The sequence below is a fragment of the Lethenteron reissneri genome, chromosome 51 (genome assembly GCF_015708825.2).
Source record: "Lethenteron reissneri isolate LAM-NWPU_2019-01 chromosome 51, ASM1570882v1, whole genome shotgun sequence".
Taxonomy (NCBI): Eukaryota; Metazoa; Chordata; class Hyperoartia; order Petromyzontiformes; family Petromyzontidae; genus Lethenteron; species Lethenteron reissneri.
Window position 1 is genome coordinate 9813796 of NC_083829.1, and position 19659 is coordinate 9833454.

The 19659-nt window shown below is 50.1% G+C and overlaps 1 protein-coding gene across 1 annotated transcript in view; it reads left to right on the forward strand.

Annotated features, from left to right (window-relative positions):
• The window catches only part of LOC133355556 (caM kinase-like vesicle-associated protein), a 70801-nt gene extending 51611 nt beyond the window's left edge, over window positions 1–19190 (forward strand). The window contains exons 6-11 of the mRNA XM_061572896.1: window positions 8633–8708; window positions 9656–9792; window positions 14167–14245; window positions 17481–17568; window positions 18708–18828; window positions 18961–19190. Of these exons, the coding sequence (XP_061428880.1) occupies window positions 8633–8708; window positions 9656–9792; window positions 14167–14245; window positions 17481–17568; window positions 18708–18828; window positions 18961–19190 (731 nt within the window). The remainder of the gene's footprint in view (window positions 1–8632; window positions 8709–9655; window positions 9793–14166; window positions 14246–17480; window positions 17569–18707; window positions 18829–18960) is intronic.
• Window positions 19191–19659: the final 469 nt, after the last annotated feature.

Genomic DNA, 19659 nt, shown 5'->3' on the forward strand with positions numbered 1-19659 from the left:
AATCGGATTCGTGGTTGCTGTGTTTTGCAGTGAAGTGCACTCACCACTTACACCGCCAATCGCTGCATATTTGTTTCAGGATTGGGCTGTTTGACCAAAAGCAGTCACATTGTTCGTGGTGTTTTGCGCTACAGGAACAGATTTTAGAACCTGGAGGGAACCCATCCAGAACAGGTGGAGAACATACAAATCTGGCTGTGACGGTCCCACCTGATGACGGAGACTTGTGTTGCCTCCGAAACGTCGTCATTTTATTATTTTATTTCTATTCATTTTAATTTCATTTTCTTACCTACGTGACTTTACCGAAAGAACTAAGAGTATGAATCCTTGTAGTCACGAAAGCTTCAAATCTTTTGCAACAAGTTGGACCACGTCACCAGAACTAGCTCTGCGGAATCTTCTTCTGGGGGCATTTTGTGACACGCGATGCTTTGGTGACAGTGGGCATTCTGGGAAGGGTATTTTTCTTCATCGCGTGGCATGGCTCGGGCAAGGTTGCGACTGTTGTGCAATTGGGGGGGGGGGGGGGGTTCAAACAAAAAGAAGACAACCGCTGATTTGTAGATTTGAAGTTTTCGTGACTGCAAGGATTCATACTCTTTGTTTTTTTCGGTAAAGTCATGTAGGTATAAAATTTAAATACATTAAATCACGTTTCGGAGGCAACACAAGCCTCCGTCTTCAGGTGGAACCTACGTGACTTTACCGAAAAAAACAAAGAGCACTGATTTGTAGCTGCCGTTTCTCGGGTCTCTCCTTTGAAAAATAGATCATTACTTTCAGTGCTTCTCTCTTGCATTTCATACAAAATATCGATAGATTCCACAAGCCGGTAATTCTCCGCTAAGTAATGTGGCAACAATGCGCCTTGAAAGGTTCATCTCCCTTTGTTGTTCAGCGCTTTGAATAGAAATGTTATTGGAGAATGTCAGTCCGTCAGTGTATTATTTAACGCACCGTGGATATATTTGCATAATTAATAGACACACGCTTTTGCTATTAGAATATTTTAGCGCAATAACTTATCGAGAGTTAATTTTTTTAAGACTTTTTTTTAAATGTCCGAGCACGTGGTTTCTATTATTTTTTAATTGCAAACTCTAAATAACTTCCCTTCCGTCCTGTCGGGCACACGCTGTGCTCGAAGTTTAAGCACGAGTCTCTGGGTAATAGCGCACTGCTTTATGTTCGTGAATATTTGTGCGTGCGCATCAAGGGTAATGGAAGATTATCGCGTCCCTACTTGATGGCGTTCGGGGTTTTTCTTGGTTGCTCGGGATATGTGCGAGCTAAAATGCACGGATGGGCTGCGGATAGCACAGCGCAATGCTCCCAATACTCGGCAGAAGGAAATTGAATCTGCCAGATTCTCTTGAGCTACGTCTCGTAGGGGTTTCTCATCATCAAACTCGGACTCACACCTAAGCGGAGAGGGTCCTTTGCCGATAAAAAACAAATCTGGCAGGTCACCAGCATTGGTGACCTGATGAGACACTCACCTGGCGGGCAGGAGGTCGTGGATTCGATCCCGACCCTGACGCCTGCTGCTGTATATGTGGAGTCTGCGTGTCTCTCTCCCCGTGGTCGCGTGAATTTTTCTCTGGGTCCTCCGGTTTTCCCCTCCACACTGACAATCAGCACGCGTTTAGAGTATTTGGCCGCTATACATGTCCACGTGATAAGCCACTTCGTTGCGCTATTATTTGTGGCCAGGTCGTTTCTGAAATAGAGCTACATAGCTCAGTGAGCCATACCTGGTAAAATGAAATATTTTAGTTTAAATTTCGATTGAAAGCTTACGTGACTTGCAGGGATTCATATTCTTGGTCCTTTCGGTAAAGTCACGTAGAAGGGAAATAATCAAATAATAAAAAATAAAACATAATAAAATAATAATTTTATTTTATTATGTTTTATTGTAAAAATACGAATTTAATTGTATTATGTTTTATTTTAAAACATAATAAAATAATATTTTTATTATGTTTTATTTTTATTATTTTATTATTTCCCTTCTACGTGACTTTACCGAAAGAACCAGGAATATTCTAGTTTAGTTTATTAACGTACCGCCTTCCCGACCCCAACCCTCCCCCCCAGCTCTGCAGTGCCCTACATACGAAGGTTGTTGCGTGCCAACTAATGAGCGTTCACCCGTGACGGCGCCCAGAGAAAGCTCACGCACGTGCGAGAGGGCAACGCTCGATCCCCTACTGCCCTCTCCTCGTGAGCCACGGCACGAGAGGGTGCCCCTCGACGCCCGCGGGAAGGGAGATTCAGAGCGTCTGTGCGGCAATCCACCCAACCCTCTGTGCAGCCTCCGCAGTGCTGGGTTACAGGCAGCCAGCCTCGCTGTGCAGCGTAGCCAGCAACGCCGGGCAGAGCTCATGGGGTGGATACATTTTAAAGAGGCAAGGGACGAGGAAAATGCAAGCAAAGCGCAAACGGCAACGTAAAAATGAGACAAAACAGAATTGTCTTCTTGGTTCTTTCGGTAAAGTCACGTAGAAGGAAAATAATAAAATAATAAAAATAAAACATGATAAAATAATTCTCACGACGTTTCGGCCACAACGCAAGCAGCCGTCTTCAGGTCTGTCAAGTCGACAGAGTCTGAATGACTCTGTCTACTTGACAGACCTGTTCTCCACAACGCAAGCAGTCGTCTTCAGGTGCAGAACAGGTCTGTCAAGTAGACAGTCATTCAGACTCTGTCTACTTGACAGACCTGAAGACGGCTGCTTGCGTTGTGGCCGAAACGTCGTGAGAATTATTTAATGATGTTTTATTTTTATTATTTTCCTTCTACGTGACTTTACCGAAAGAACCAAGAAGATGAATCCCTGCAGTCACGAAAGCTTTAAATCGAAAAAAAATAGAATCGATGCGTGGCCGCACATCCGAACCAATGACTTGATTCGCTGCAAGGGTGGATCAATTCGGGCCTAGTTTTGATTTTGAGTGAACCCCGTTCAGGATTCAAATCCGCATCCTTTGCACCGTGAGCAAAGGATGCGCACAGCGACATGCAGCCAGGTAATTACGTCGATAGACTAAATGCGAACAGAAATACGTACAAACAAACAAAGACTCCCCCGTGTAGCCTTAACAGACTCTGGGGGCAAGTGCTGGTAGCGAGCACCTACGAAGGCCGGCACGGCACACGAGGAGGTGGGTGGCTAGAACCACGCCCGGCCGCCTTTGTCTCCCCAGTGGCGATGTTTGCACATCGTACCGGGTACTCATTTGAGGCCGAGTCGACCTAGGGGAGGCCCAGAAACGGTTCAGATAATCGTCACTGGTGTTGGTGTCCGTGAACGAGAATCGAACCCGGGTCGCCGGATTCGTAGCGCAGCAGTAGCCCCAACCACTCCCCACATACGCACGCACGCACATTCACAAGCACATACGTTACATACGTACACCCCAGTACATACACTGCATGCACATGCCCTCATATTATCTTGTTGTACAAGCGTGTGAGCGAGCCCATTGGGCAAAATGTCAGGAAGACACATTTCTGACCTTGTAAGAATTTGCTATTGATTCCTATAGGAATCGCTTCTGGGCTCATTAAAGTCCCCGGCTGCACAGTAACGATCGCCCCTAATGGTCCATGCGTCTGCGAAATCATGATGTGCGCAAGCCAGCGAGGCCATGTCTGACGAAGGAAAATGTCATCATACATCGGGGCTTTGGGGACAGTTGCCCGCCAGAGTTCAGCATCATTATACGAGCATCTTCATTGTCAGCAGCAGCAGCATCATCACGATATCATCATCATCATCTTATTAAGCGTTGACATCTACATCCTCTGTCCCAGGGGGTCGGCAACCAAAATAATAAGGAAGATACTTTTTTTATTCTTAAAAAAAAACCTCAATACGAGACGGTGGCAGTCCTTGATACAATAACGGTCACAAAGCAGCGATTCCTATGATCACTTTCATGGCTTTATTTTGGTGATTTTCGAAAAGTGTTTTGCTTTGGCCATGTTTGTTTGTTGTAGTACGGAGTTAGACTGATGGCCTTAATCTAAGTTGTCTTGTGGTTGTTGTTGTTTGACTTGCATCCCACTGGGATTTTTGCACACAGCGTTGGTGTACGGTGCATTTTCTGCAATATTTTGCCGTCTTTTCTTGGATTTTCTGTTTGCACTCAGTCACATATTCACTTTAAGATGTTTTTGTTCATGTTTTAGTTTTTTGTTTGTTGCGGTTGCACCCGATTCAAGAGCCGAATGGCTCACAGGGCTACACCTAATACACGAATTTGAACTTGGTTCCTTGAAGATCCACCCCGCATGCGGGTCTGCAGCCACAGGCTGCCGATCCCCTGGGCTCTCTCCCAACATCATCGCTTGTCGTTTGCTCTCTTGAACAAATGGTGCGTCATGTCTTTCCCTCTTCGCACCGTCCACTCGCGAACGCTGTCTGACGGTCCGAAAAATAAAGCATCGCACCGAACGAGAAGCAAGGGGCAACCGTGCGACTATGTCGAACACCGTACGTGCAATGTGGGCACAGAAGGCAAAAGCTGCCCGCAACGCGCTGTGAGAAAACAAAATGATGCTGCTCCTCCTGCTGCGTTGACACAGTTAATAACGAACCCAACACGTTCGTCAATATCAACACGTGTGGCCTTGTAAAGGAGACGTTCTTACGTTCCGATTAATAGGTGATATTACGGGAAAATGTTCCCTTCCTCGTTGGAGATATTATGTTGATTAATGAATAATGTAAATATAAGCGTGGTGAATTATCTTTGAATGCAATGCACGGTAATTGTCAAGTGGGCAATATTATTAAAAACGAAAACTATTTTTTTATTTTACCAGGTAACACCCACTGAAGCGACGTGGCGATCACAAATGATAGCTCAACGAAGTGGCTTATGATCAGGTGGAAATTAATAGCAGCCAAATATTCTAAAAAGCGTGATGGTGATTCTAAACGTGGAGGGAAAACCGGAGGACCCGGAGAAAAATCCACGCAACCACAGGGTGAGAGACACGCAAACTCCAAATATACAGCAGCAGGCGTCAGGGTCGGGATCGAACCCACGACCTCCTGTACACCAGGCGAGGTAGTTAACATCTCGCCTCCATCGCTCCCCTAAATGTTGTGATGTTCATCTCAGTTGAGTAGCACTGAACCAGTTGTTGCAATTCCACATTTCCATGGTTTGGGGGGGGGGGGGTAAGTCACCCCGTCCAATGCTTCAAGCGGTGCTCGTTTTACATTGACCCCAGACCGATGACTTAAACTCCCCGACCTTCTAATAGCCGAGTCCTGAAAACTTAAATTGTTACGGTTATGATCTTTTCATAAAACATTTAATGCATTAAATATATCAGAACAAAAAAAAAATGGGGCCATTAAATTTAAATAAGCTAAAAGCTGTTAAACCTTTATTATAATCCCAAAACAATGTGTTTCTCTCTTGAATGCAAATCAGTCGTTAAATTCCTAAAAGTTTTTTTTTTATCACTTTGACAAATTTCGAGCCGCATGTAAAATAACGGCAAGCCTCGACGGGGCTGGCTCTGCGCTTCCGTCACAGGAGCTACGATGACTCTCCAGCCCACCGCAGTTGGCTTCTGCACTTCATCTCGACAACACCATCATCTCCTCGCCTCTCAGGAGGTCATCGTGGCCGAGGGCCGTCGGTGTCAGCGGAGCTTTGCTCGTCACTTTCATCTGCAAAACTTTTTTTCTTCTTGGTTCTTTCGGTAAAGTCACGTAGAATGGAAATAATAAAATAATATAAATAAAACATAATAAAATAATTCTCACGACGTTTCGGCCACAACGCAAGCAACCGTCCTCAGGTGGAGAACAGGTCTGTCGAGAAGACAGAGTCAGAAGACAGAGTTAGACTCTGTCTTCTCGACAGACCGGTTCTCCACCTGAGAACGGCTGCTTACGTTGTGGCCGAAACGTCGTGAGAATTATTTTATTATGTTTTATTTTTATTATTTTATTATTTCCATTCTACGTGACTTTACCGAAAGAACCAAGAAGATGAATCCCTGCAGTCACGAAAGATTTAAATCGAAATAAAACGCTTTTGTTGCGCATGGCTCAATTCCCATTCTCCGTGGCCCACTCTGACGGTCCCGTGACCACTCGCTGGGTTCTGATCTTCCACGGAGCTGCTCACGGTTCCACCCTAAACCGCATCCACTGCACAAACCGTGGCAGCAGACGCGGATACCTGATGCGCACGTGGAAAATATAAATAAAAGCTCTCCAGCGGTGCGCGGCTGTGGTCATCCAGAACAGACCGTACAACGTAGCACGACTTCAATGCCCGATCCACAACTACGAAGGCGACGATACACTACTCCGCTGGTCATCACGCGGTGGTCTGGGCCTGACCACCTGAATGTGAGATTGTAGTTGTTGCTCTGCAGCTACGTCAACAGCCTTACGAAGGAAGAAGGTTACCACCACCGCCGCTACCACCACCACCACCACCGTGTGGCTTTGGGTCATCTCCTTCGTCACTGACCTCTGGGTGTCACTCCAATGGCCGTCTCGGTGACCTGTCCTCCTCCACCGTGCACACCACACGTCTCGCTCACCGCGGACCTCATCTTCCTGCCGCATCGCAACAACGACGCCGGTCGCGACATTCCGGTCTCAAACTAGAGTTACCGCTATTCTACTGTCACTCACATCGTGGTGTCCGGGGAACTGAATGCCAACATGGAGGCGTGCTGGCCGCGAAGAGAGAGGGGGGCCTTCAGGAGAGAGATAGAGAGAGAGAGAGTTCGTGTCAGCGCGTTGCTAACACCGCCTCCGCTGGAGTAGCACGGGCGAGTTTCTGACCACCTCATCGCGTCCGTGAACACTTTTTGCACTCGAAAGGGTCAGAAGGATCTTTTGTAGTTGCTTCGTTGAAGTCCGGCTCTTTGACCTCTCAAATGAAACGCAGGCATTACTCCTCCCCCCAAACGTCCGTCCTTTAATGCTCGAGTTGACCTCCGCTCTGAGCGAGTGATTTTACGTAGCCTAGGAAAAAAATAAACCCGTCTCCTGCTGCTGCGATACATGTCACGACCTCCTTTTTCTCGAAGGGACAATTTATCTCGGCTCCAATTGAGAGCAATAATAATGATGTTAATGCCCTGTATTTACTGTTATTGTGAGTTTGTAGGATTATGATTCCTTAAGCCTCGCTGAGCCTCAAACCTCCGATTAGCATGGATCGCTATGTGCTGTGGGAAATAAATTCAACATACGCCTCTACTTACGAACATTCGACTTACAAACGTTCAAAGATACGAACAAACCCTGTCCGTATGTCCAGTTGCCTGCTCGGACCGAGAGTCGTAAGTTCAACCGCCGTGCAATAGATGGCGGTGGTGGCATCTACGTCTGCAGAACGTGAAGAACCAGTGGCATCTACATCTGCAGAACGTGAAGAATCAGTGGCATCTACATCTGTAGAACATGAAGAACCAGTGGCATCTACATCTGCAGAACATGAAGAACCAGTGGCATCTACATCTGTAGAACATGAAGAACCAGTGGCATCTACATCTGCAGAACGTGACGAACCAGTGGTATCTACATCTACAGAACGTGACGAACCAGTGGTATCTACATCTACAGAACATGAAGAACCAGTGGCATCTACATCTACAGAACACGAAGAACCAGTGGCATCTACATCTGTAGAACATGAAGAACCAGTGGCATCTACATCTGCAGAACGTGAAGAACCAGTGGCATCTACATATGCAGAACGTGAAGAACCAGTGGCATCTACATCTGCAGAACATGGATAACCAGTGGCATCTACGTCTAAAGGAGATTATACAACTCGTAAAGCCATTCCCCGTGTTTAGTGTCCATGCCGTACAGCGTGTTTGGAATCGACAGCAGTAAAGTTGGACCTACGAACAAATCCGCGTACATAGAAGACTCGTTTTCAGGAGGGGCCCAGTGGAGGTTTTTCTCAGTGGGGGGGCAACGTTGCCGCTGTGAGCGATCCCGATGAGGTTAAAACGGCGAGTGGGTTTCCAGCATTTGGGATGTTTGGCCAATTCCCAGTCTCACGGCATGTTTCTTTTTCGTTCAAGCTGTTGCAGGAAAGCGGAGAAACCCGGGGGGCAGAGATGGGGATAGCATGCAAGAGAAAGGCACCTTAGGAATTGAACCCATGATCCATTGAAGCCAGCAGGTCTTTCCTGCTGTATGTATGTGTGCACGTTGAACTTCTTTCACACCGTACGTAGCCAGCCGTGCTGATCGGAGGTGCAGGGGGAAGGGAAACAAGCTAAACACAAATAGCGGCTCTGAAGAAACGAGTTTTGCCGTTTAGTGGCTCCCTAATATCGCATTCCGACCGCAGGTATTGTGGTCAATGCAAACATGACTCCTCGTAACAAAAGGTGTCAGTTGTGTTGCCAGATAAAAGGGTAAAAAAAACAATTATCATATTTTGCTACTGGCAAAGGAGGTTCCAATGGTGTTGTTGCTGTTGTCGCTGTTGTTGTTGTCGTCGTTGCTGTTGTTGCTGTTGTTTCTGTTGTTGCCGCTGTTACTGTTGTCGCTGTTATTGTTGCTGTTGTTGCTGTTGTTGACGCTGTTGTTGTTGTTGCTGCTGTTGCCCACTGCAGCTCCGGAGATGGTGGGGAGGCAGCGGTACGGGCGGCCTGTGGACCTGTGGGCGACCGGCGTCGTCATTTACATCCTGTGAGCACACCTACACACACCTACACACACCTACACACACCTACAAAGACAAAGATCCCCCGTATAGCCTTAACAGACTGTAGGGGCAAGTGCTGTTAGCGAGCACCTATGAAGGCTAACACGGCACATGAAAGGGTGGGTGGCCAACACCACGCCCGACCGCCTTTGTCTCCCTAGCGGCGATGTTTACACATCGCACTAGGTACTCATTTTAGGCTGAGTCGACCTAGGGGAGGCCCGGGACCGGTTCAGATAATCGTCACTGGTGTTGGCCGTGAGCGGGAATTGAACTCGGGTCGCCGGGTTCATAGCGCAGCGCGCTAACCGCTACACTATCGCTCCCCACACACACCTACACACACACACACCTACACACTTACACACACCTACACACACTTACACACACTTACACACACACACCTACACACCCACACATACTTACACATACCTACACACACACCTACCCACACACACCTACACACACCTACACACACTTACACACACCTACACACACACCTACACACCCACACACACCTGCACACACCTGCACACACCTACACACACACCTACACACCCCTACACACACCTACACACACCTGCACACACCTGCACCTCCCCCACCCCCCGCACACATCTACTCACTACCGGCAAGTTGACTGCTGACAAGTCGTACGGAACTCCTTACCGATTGCTCCGTGCTGTTGAAGTAACGGCGACATCCGACACCTGCTACGTTCGCAGTCACGAACACGTATCGCTCAAATTGCCTCCTTCAACGCTCATTGGCTGCGGTTTGCCGGTCCTCGCCCCTCCCCCAAATGTCACGTGCGCTGTCGCGTCACGTGACGAAGGTGATTGGAACCACGTGGATGTGCGGTGCCGTGCGCGAAGCCTCCCGTCGGATAACGCCACCCCCCTTGCCCCGACCCCCTTCCCTTACCCCCCAGACTCTCGGGGAACCCACCCTTCTACGATGACCAGGACGAGGAAGACTACGAAAACCACGACAAGAACCTCTTTCGGAAGATCCTAAGCGCCGAGTTCGAGTTCGACTCCCCGTACTGGGACGACATCTCCGATGCCGGTGAGTCACCTCCGTGGGCAGGTTTTACACGGCGGTCCAAAAGGAGGTTTAGTTAATTTTTTTGGTATTTTTGTTAAAATCTGCGGAGTTTCTTTTTTTTTTCTGGCATCCACGGCACCCCCAAGCTCCACAAAGCGACGTTCACTGACACAGACAAAGATTCCCCGCTCCCCCATGTAGCCTTCACAGGCTGTAGGGGCAAGTGCTGTTAGCGAGTAGCACCTATGAAGGCCGGAACTGTGGCAAATGAGGGAGAAGTGGGTGGCCAGCACCACGCCCGGCCGCCTTTGTCTCCCTCGAGGCGATGTTTGCACATCGCACCCAGGTACTCATTCGAGGCTGAGTCGACCTAGGGGAGGCCCAGGACCGCTTCAGATAGTTGGTCACCGGTGTTGGTGGCCGTGAGCGGGAATTGAACTCGGGTGCCTAGCGCAGCGCGCTAACCACTGCGCCACCACTCCCTATGTTATTTTAGCGCTGCATTTACAAAATACGTATCAATGCAATGCTTAATAATAACATTATTACCATTACAAAAAAATGCTAAATCCGGAGTTTCATCACAAATAATAAGAATAAGATTCAAATGGTTAATACTTTCAAAGGTTACTTAATAAGGAGCACCTTCAGGGCTTCTTAACTGCTCCCGTTCGCTGCTTCTTCTACGGTGGCGTAGCCTTGACGACGGGGCGGTGATGCCATCAGAAATATAAATAGTTTTTGTTACTTTTAATTGCTATCATAGAAAGGTATTTGTTACAAACAGTCTCCCCGGATTGCGGAAGACCCGACTTACGCAAACCCGACCTTACGGAAATGCTTCCCCGTGAATCGCGTCCACGAAAAAATAGTCCAGTGCGCGGAAATGTTTGCGCCGGTTACGTGAGCGCAAGTAGTGCGGCGCGGCGAGGTCGCGGATGAATACCGCGGGGTGAGGAGGCCTAAGGTGGGCAGCGGCCTTGAACCGCGTTCGGGCTTAAATCGAAGAGTAAGGCAAATGGAATTTATCTTTGATTTTTGGAAAGGAAAATTGTTCACTATGAGACACCTCCTTTAGCAGTGGCAAAATATAGTGATAGGTTTTTACCCTTTCAACTGGTACAAAAACTGACACCTTTGTACAAGGCATCATGTTTGCAATAACCACAACACAAGCAGTCAAAATGCAAACAAAAATAAACAACTTTTAAGAAAAGCTGTCTCGGGTGTGGAACAATCAACTTCAAGGACAGTGCATATCATTATCATCAGAGTTGTTTCTTTTTGTTTGCATTTTGACTGCTTGTGTTGTGGTTATTGCAAACATGATGCCTTGTATAAAGGTGTCAGTTTTTGTACCAGTTGAAAGGGTAAAACCCTATCACGAAAATTGTTAAGTTTCTGACATACGGAAAATTCGGGTTACGTATCGTTCTCGGGAACCTAACCCTTCCGTAACCCGGGGACTGCCTGCATTTCGAAAAAAATCTTCTTTCACTCGTTTTCTTTTTTTGTTGAGCGCGTAAGAGTGAAGCGCATAGCAGTGTACGTGTGAAGTGTCTTCCTACAAGATGACTCCCGTAAAAATTTCGATTTCAAGCTTTCGTGACTGCAGGGATTCATCTTCTTGGTTCTTTCGGTAAAGTCACGTAGAAGGGAAATAATAAAATAATAGAAATACAAATAAAAATTAAACATAATAAAGTAAAATAATAATGTAATAAAATATTTTATTATTTGTATTTTTATTATTTTATTATTTCCATTCTACGTGACTTTACCGAAAGAACCAAGAAGATGACTCCCGTAACTTGCGAATTTGCGCTATGGGGGGGAAGGGGGGGGAAGAACGTCTTACACACGGGGACACTCTGGAACTCGATATGGAAATTGTACAGCGATGACCTGCTGTTCTTACATTTAGGTTAATTTAATATAGATTTAATATTTAATGTAATATTGATTATGTCTGTGCACCGCTGTTTTCAATTTCTTCGGTAATGCCGTGGGTTGTTCAGAGTGCTCAGAGACTTTTAGAGCAATTCAACTCACAGTTCCAAAGTTTCGAATTCAAATCCCAGTCGTGGGTTGGCTGAGATCATAATCCTTATTGTGGCAGCAAAAATGAGTGCCAATTATTGGGAAGTAAAATTAAGGTTTTCCTTAAAAACATTTTTTATTGACTCCCGCCTTGGTAATGTGCAATTTCCACCACGAACCTCGCAAGATGAGGACTTTCTCGTTTGAGTGCCTTGATCCTGAATTCGGTTTCATTTGAGTTTTGACCGCCGATGTCCAAATCGCTCGGAAGTCGTCCAATATTGTCGAATCTCAGAAGATTTACGCCTGGATAGTGCCTGGATCACAATCTGAATATTTATTCACACCGGGGGACTCCGACGAGCTACAAAGCACTTTCCCCCAGATCTCCAGTCGTTCCGCGGACGTCCAGCAGAACGAGTGACCTCAACGCAGGGTCAGGCTGCCCGAGGTGGCTGCTGCTGCCCCGTTCTACGCCGTGTGCGGCACAGTGGCAGTGCCACGGCATTCGTGGTTGTACCGCTATTCTACGCTGCCACTTACTTTCATGCTCTCCTACTTCAGCAACGGAATGTTCAAGTAGTGGCGATGACCAGCAGCGTTGTGGGGGAGGCCCCTCACCCAGCCGTTGGTGGGTAAAAATGGCCGCACACAGCGGAGACTAATCCAGCAGAGTATAGAGGTGGGGTTGATGGACCACGCAGGGATGAAGTTGCCATGTGAGCGATACGGTAATGCACACCCCACGATGTACTTCTCTCCACGAGTTTTCGCAAGCACCTCGCCGCCTTGCGATGGACACCGCCCACCTGGATCTGCGTCGCCTCAACCTCACCACAACGCGCTCACGTCGCAGTCAGGGTCGTAGTCATCGTCTGTCATCGTCATCGTCGTCATCGTCTGTGCTTTCTCGTCACCTCTCAGCCTCCACCACCACCACCACCTCCACCACCACCACCCACTTACTACCCTGGACACGAACCACTTTCGTGTCGCGCACAAAGAAGCGTGCGAGCTTCACCGTCGAGTACAATAAATTATTCGTGAACGGTAACTTTGTGGTGAATTTCATTGGTAGTGTACTCAGTGGCGTGACTATGGTTGGTGTCGCGCAGTGCGGTAACTCACGGGGTCACACCCCCCATGGACCTCCTCTCGTACCAGATCATACAGAATCCTTCGTAATGTTTTCTTGTACTAACGTTACTGGTAAATCGTAATTCCCGTATATCGCTGAATGTAATGGCAATAGCCCCTCTTTTTAAATCCTTTATATTAAGTTCACTTGCTTGCGCGCTTACGACCATGCAAATCTTTCGGTCGTTTTTTAACCCACTTCCCGTGATCCAATCGAGCTGACATTTTGCACACAGACTCGTTGTGCGTGACAATTTATTTTCGTGAAAAATGTTTTCCATAACTTTACACTTTTTAGGAATTTTTTTTTTATATTTAATTACCAATTGCTTAATGGTGGCAGGCAATCATCTGACCCATAGGTGGCAGCCATCTCAAGCCAGAGGACGAGAGGACTCTAGCCGCCACGCATATAAAGGATTTATAGTGAAAAACTTTGTTTTTACGGGTTAATTTTTTTCTTAAAGGGCCCACCTCTTTCTTAAAGGGCCCACCTCTTTCTTAAAGGGCCCACCTCTTGGGGTCCTGGCCTTCGAACGACGCCAAGCTTGGCTCCCGCCCTTCAGAGTCGCGGTCATTTGTGTCCGCGAAATGTCACGCAGCGCGTTACGAATCGCATTCTCGTTATAATGATAATCATCATCATCATCATGGTGAGTGTATTGAAGTTCAGCAGTGGATTGACACCAGTCCTGTGTATGTACAGCCGTCTGGGTGCTGTGTGGCCGGCTGTGAACATTGTGGCTCTGAGCGGCTGTGTGGACATGGTGGCTCTGAGCGGCTTTGCTCATTGTGGCTCTGAGCGGCTGTGTGGGCATGGTGGCTCTGAGCGGCTTTGCTCATTGTGGCTCGGAGCGGCTGTGTGGGCATGGTGGCTCTGAGCGGCTCTGCTCATTGTGGCTCTGAGCGGCTGTGTGGGCATGGTGGCTCTGACTGGCTGTGTGATCATTGTGGCTCTGAGCGGCTGTGATCATTGTGGCTCTGAGCGGCTGTGTGGGCATGGTGGCTCTGACCAGCTGTGATCATTGTGGCTCTGAGCGGCTGTGTGGGCATGGTGGCTCTGAGCGGCTCTGCTCATTGTGGCTCTGACCGGCTGTGTGGACATGGTGGCTCTGAACGGCTGTGTGATCATTGTGTCTCTGAGCGGCTGTGTGGGTATGGTGGCTCTGAGCGGCTCTGCTCATTGTGGCTCTGAGCGGCTGTGTGCGTGTCGTGCAGCCAAGGAGCTGGTGACGAGGCTCATGGACGTGGACCAGAACACGCGCATCACTGCGCAGGAGGCCATCGCCCACCCGTGGTAGGTTACTTGTCCTCGCACAGCAACGACGACGCCGCGACAACAAAGACAAAGATACCCCCCCCCCCCACCCCGTAGCCTCTAGCAGACTGTTGGGGCAAGTGCTGTTAGCGAGCAGCACCTATGAAGGCCGGCACGGCGCACGAGGGGGTGGGTGGCCAGCACCACGCCCGCCCGAATTTGTCTGCCGAGTGGCGATGTTGACACACCGCACCAGGTACTCGTTTGAGGCTGAGTCGACCTAGGGGAGGCCCAGGACCGGTTCAGATATTCGCAAGCAGATTGACGGTGTGAGTGTGTGTCGGTAGAACAGGGGAAGAATATACAACTTCCACACACACACACACGCGAACAAATACTCTCACAAGCACACACTCGCCCACTCACACTGTCACTCTGCAGAGCAGGTGAAGAACATACAAACTCCACACAGAAGTGAGACCGAGTCAGGAATCAAACCCGGGTCCTTCTTGCTGTGAATGTTACCACCGCCGCCTCCCAAATGAGTGTCGAGAGGGTGCGCATGCATCCGTGAACACCATGGCCCCCCGTCCCACCTCCCCCCCTTCTCGCCCCTTGCGCCGGTGTTAAAATAGCAAACGTTCACCCATTTCCAGGTCGTGTCCCAGATACAACACCCCTGGGTTCGCGTCTCCTCTCCGCAGAGCACACCCAGGAGAGCCCCCGACCCCCCCCCGTGACTCCACACGCACCACACGCGCCACGCGCACCACACACGCAGCACACGCACCACACGCACCACGTGCACCACACACACCACACGCATCACACGCACCACACACACCACGCGCAACCACACACACCACACGTACACACCAGGGGTGCAGGCGCTGCACAGGGGTTGCATGCATTCACGGGGCGAGCGATGGTCTCAAATGTAATTCATCATTCCGCAGGCTTCGTTGGAATCACAGTACAGGGGGAGGGCTGTGGGAAGGAATAGGCTCGACGCATATGCTTTATTATAATAATAATAATTACCATAATAATACACAATACATTGGCTTATCGGTACACTTTGTGGATGAAGGCCACCACGCACTGTGTCGAGCCATGAGGGATTTGTGACCAAGATGGATTGGTAACGAGTGGGGTCTCAAGACGAAGCTAATTAATTTCCCGTCACTGATGTAAAACTAAACTATTTATTTACCAAACTATTTTATTTTCTTCCCAGGTAAGGCCCCACTGAGCTACGTAGCTCTTTTTCAGAAGCGACCTGGCCACAAAATGATAGCTCAATGAAGTGGCTTATTGTCACGTGGACATTTATAGCAGCCAAATACTCTAAACGCACTTTGATTCTAAATGTGGAGGGAAAAACCGGAGGACCCGGAGAAAAATCCACGTGACCACGGGGAGAGAGACATACAAACTCCAAATCTACAGCAAACATCACGGTCGGGATCGAACCCACGACCTCCTGCACACCAGGCGAGGTCATTAACATCTGCTAGCCACCGTGATGATGATGATGAGAGAGAGACGCAAACTCCAAATATACAGCAGCAGGCGGCAGGGTCGGGATCGAACCCACGACCTCCTGCATACCAGACGAGGTAGTTAACATCTCACCACCATGATGATGATGAGAGAGAGAGACGCAAACTCCAAATATACAGCACACGTCAGGGTCGTGATCGAACCCACGACCTGCACACCAGGCGAGGTAATTTTAACACCTCGCCCTTGTCCAACGCTTGAAGCGGTGCTCATTTTATATTGACCCCAGACGGATGATTGATAAGTAAGTTCGACTTCCGCATGGGACTTGAACTCCCCGACCTTCCAATAGCCGAGTCCTCAAAACCTCCTTTGTAACCATGAGCCGGGGGGGGGGGGGGGGTCGTATCGCAGTGTGCTAACCGCTGCGCCACCACTCTGCGCCATGCACACGTGTGCACGAAATGTTGCCCTTCAAAGCCAAAGTGATGCCTGCGGTCGTGTTAGCGTTCGCGCAGCCCACAGCGGGGGCGCGTCAGCGTCGTTCGGCTCGGAGAAAGAAGACAGATCGATGAGTTTAGAGAGGGAAAAACTACAAACAAAACCACGGGTAAAATATGTGTTCAGTTCAAGGGGTTAGACAAAGCATTGTGGATCAATGTTTCATTTGTTCTCACCTTGAAATCTGTGGATTTGAAGTCAGTTGTTATTTATACATCTATATATAAAACGTGAAGACTGCTGATGAAATCAACAATGAAAATACACGATGACAATAGTGGAATTGTGTCCTTTCCTTTACCCAACTAACCTTTGCTCAATAACGCTCTGCTGACGAGACACTAAATACAAGAGTTTGGTATTTTCGAAGAAGAATAAGAAGAGAAAAAAACCCACAATGCTGCTGAGAAAATGCATTCCCAGAAGGCTGTGCGACTGATGCGTTGAGTAAAACAATCTCTCCTTTCATCTTGATTGATTTCAATTATTTGCCTTCTCCGCAATGGCGATAATTATTGTTTGTGTGTGCATGTTGAACCTCTTTTGCACCGTACATTGCCAACCGTGCTAATCTGAAGAGCACGACGTTGTTTCGCCCCACGTCTCAAGACGCTTTTCATTTTAGAGAGTTCTGCCGGCGATGTTTTGACAGTTCCAAAATTAATATTTTGTGCGCGTGAGGAATTTGGAGTGCCGGATGAAGCATTTGCAGGATGTTCATCTCACTCTACCTTTCTCTGCCTCAATGTCTCTCTCCGTCTTTGTCCGTATTACCTGCCTGTCTTGCAACCCAAAAAACAAAGATCTCATGTGTAGCCCCAACAGACTGTTGGGGCAAGCGCTGTTCGCGGGCACCTATGAAGGCCGTAACGGCACATGAAGGGGTGGTGTGGCCAGCACCACGCTCAGCCACCTTTGTCTCCCTAGTGGCGATGTTTACACACCGCACCAAGTAAAACATTTAAGGCTGATTATCATCACCCGCGTCGGCCTTGAGCAGGAAGCGAATTCGGGTCGCCAGGTTTGTCGCACCAACTGTTGTTACACCAGCGCCCCCCACACAGGCAAAGACAAAGGTCCCCCATGTAGCCTGTATCATAGCGTTAGGGCAAGTGGTGTTTGTATACACCCACCCGTACACACACGCCAGTGCCCCTCCAGAAGCAAAGAAGAGTGTGCTGCACTCACTCACTCTCTCACTCACTCACTCACTCTCTCACTCACTCACTCACTCTTTCTCTCTCTCTGTGTGTGTGTGTGTGCCCTCAAGGGTGTCCGGAAATGCGGCATCGGACAAGAACATCAAGGATGGCGTCTGCGCTCAGATCGAGAAGAACTTTGCGAAGACCAAGTGGAAGGTGAGTGCCGTTCGAGCGCTCACTCACTCTCTCTCTCTCGCTCTATCTCTCGCTCACTCTCTCGCTCACTTTCTCGCTCACTCGCTCGCTCACTCTCTCGCTCGCTTTCTCGCTCACTCGCTCGCTCTCTCTCTCTCTCGCGGCGGCTAATGACGCAAGGCTCCTCCTAAAGGCACGGGTTCGTTTCTCACAGCAAGTACATCCAGCCCGGCTGTCCCTTGCTTAAACCCACAGTATCAATGACGGCCCCCGCTGGAGTTATCCGTTGAAGGCCCCTGCTAGAGGCCCCAATTATAGGCCCCCGCTGGAGGCCCCCGAGAGAGGCCGCCGAGAGAGGCCGCTGCTAGAGGCTTTTGCTGGAGGCCCCCGAGAGAGGCTACCGCTAGAGGCCCCCATTAGAGGCCCCCGCTAGAGGCCCCCGAGAGAGGCCCCCGCATGAGGCCCCCGAGAGGGGCCGCCGCTAGAGGCGTCCGCTGCCGCAACGTGAACCTCCGGAAGCGTCGACCACGCCCGGGACACGAACTCCGTTTGCGGCGGCGAGTGGTCGGAGCCTCTGTGACGAGCGGCGACGCCGCAGCTGACGAGCCGGGCACGGCCTGCGGCACGACGCTCATCATCAGGCCTGGGGCACGACGAGACACAAGCGACTCAAAAAACTTAGAGGGCCTCAATCTTGATTTAATGCTTTCGTGACTGCAGGAATCCATACTCTTTGGTTCTTTCGGTAAAGTCACGTAGGTAGAAAGAGGGCCTCCTCCTACCTACCCACCCACCCAACACCCCCCTCACCCACCCACCCACCCACCACTCCCCTCACCCACCCACCACCCCGCTCACCCACCCACCCACCACCTCTTCACCCACCCACCACCTCTTCACCCACCCACCCACCACCCCCCTCACCCACCCACCACCCACCCACCACCCCGCTCACCCACCCACCCACCACCTCTTCACCCACCCACCCACCACCCCGCTCACCCACCCACCACCCCGCTCACCCACCCACCCACCACCCCGCTCACCCACCCACCACCCCGTTCACCCACCCACCACACCGTTCACCCACCCACCACCCCGCTCACCCACCTACCCACCACCCCGCTCCCCCTGCGCCCCGCGCGCGCCACCCCCAACAGAAGGCGGTGCGCGTCACGGCCATGATGAAGCACCTGCGGACGACGCAGCACTCGGCGCCTCCGTCTCCCGCGGCGGCGATGGGCGGCCCACCGGGCGCCACGGAGGCCGCCGCCACCGCCGGCGACGACGACGACGGCGGCGGCGAAGGAGGAGGGGGGGCGCCCGACCCGAACGGCCGCTCGCCGCAGCCCGGCTCGGCGCGCCCCTCGCCCCGGCACTCCGAGGCCGGCCCGCCGTGCGCCACCGACGGAGCGTCCCCGCCGACGCCGACGAGGGGCCTGGCGGTGGCGGCGGCGTTGTCGTCGCGCCCCGGCGGGCAGCCGTCGCCGTACTCGGCCGGTCCGCGAGCTGCCGCGCCCGCCGAGGGTGAAGCTGAAGCGGCGGTTGCGGCTGTGCCGGAAAATTCGATCGTCATTTGCGTTCACGCGAGCGATGGCGACGGAGCGGACGAGGCAGGGAACGAGTTGCGGTCCGAGATGTAGGGAAAGTCGCCGTCGGTTTTGTCGTCGTTTCGTGATTTTGGTGATGGGGGGGGGGGCGGTCGTGTGGGAGAGGGAGGGGGGGTTTCTCACCGTGATTGCCGGATGAGATGTCTCGTTGGTTGGTTTCGCGGCGAGCCCGACCGGCGTTTGAAGTCGCGTCTGGGATGTTTTGCTTGTCGCTCGGAGGACAGGGTGCGTGTGGGAGATGCGAAAATAAATACTCGGAGAATAAAAAAAAAAACTTAAAATGTAAATGAGAGAGTGGCACGCGTTCTTGAAAAAGGCCATGCACGTTTGAGAAATATATATTTTGGAGTAAGTAAATATATGCACACAGAAAATGTGAAATTGCATTTTTACGCCGTGCGTTTTATTTTCAGATTATATTTGGTACGGATGTAATGATTCATCAAATCAATTAACTGACTTTGATTCGTAAACTTGTGAAGCATGTATTGAATCCTGCACG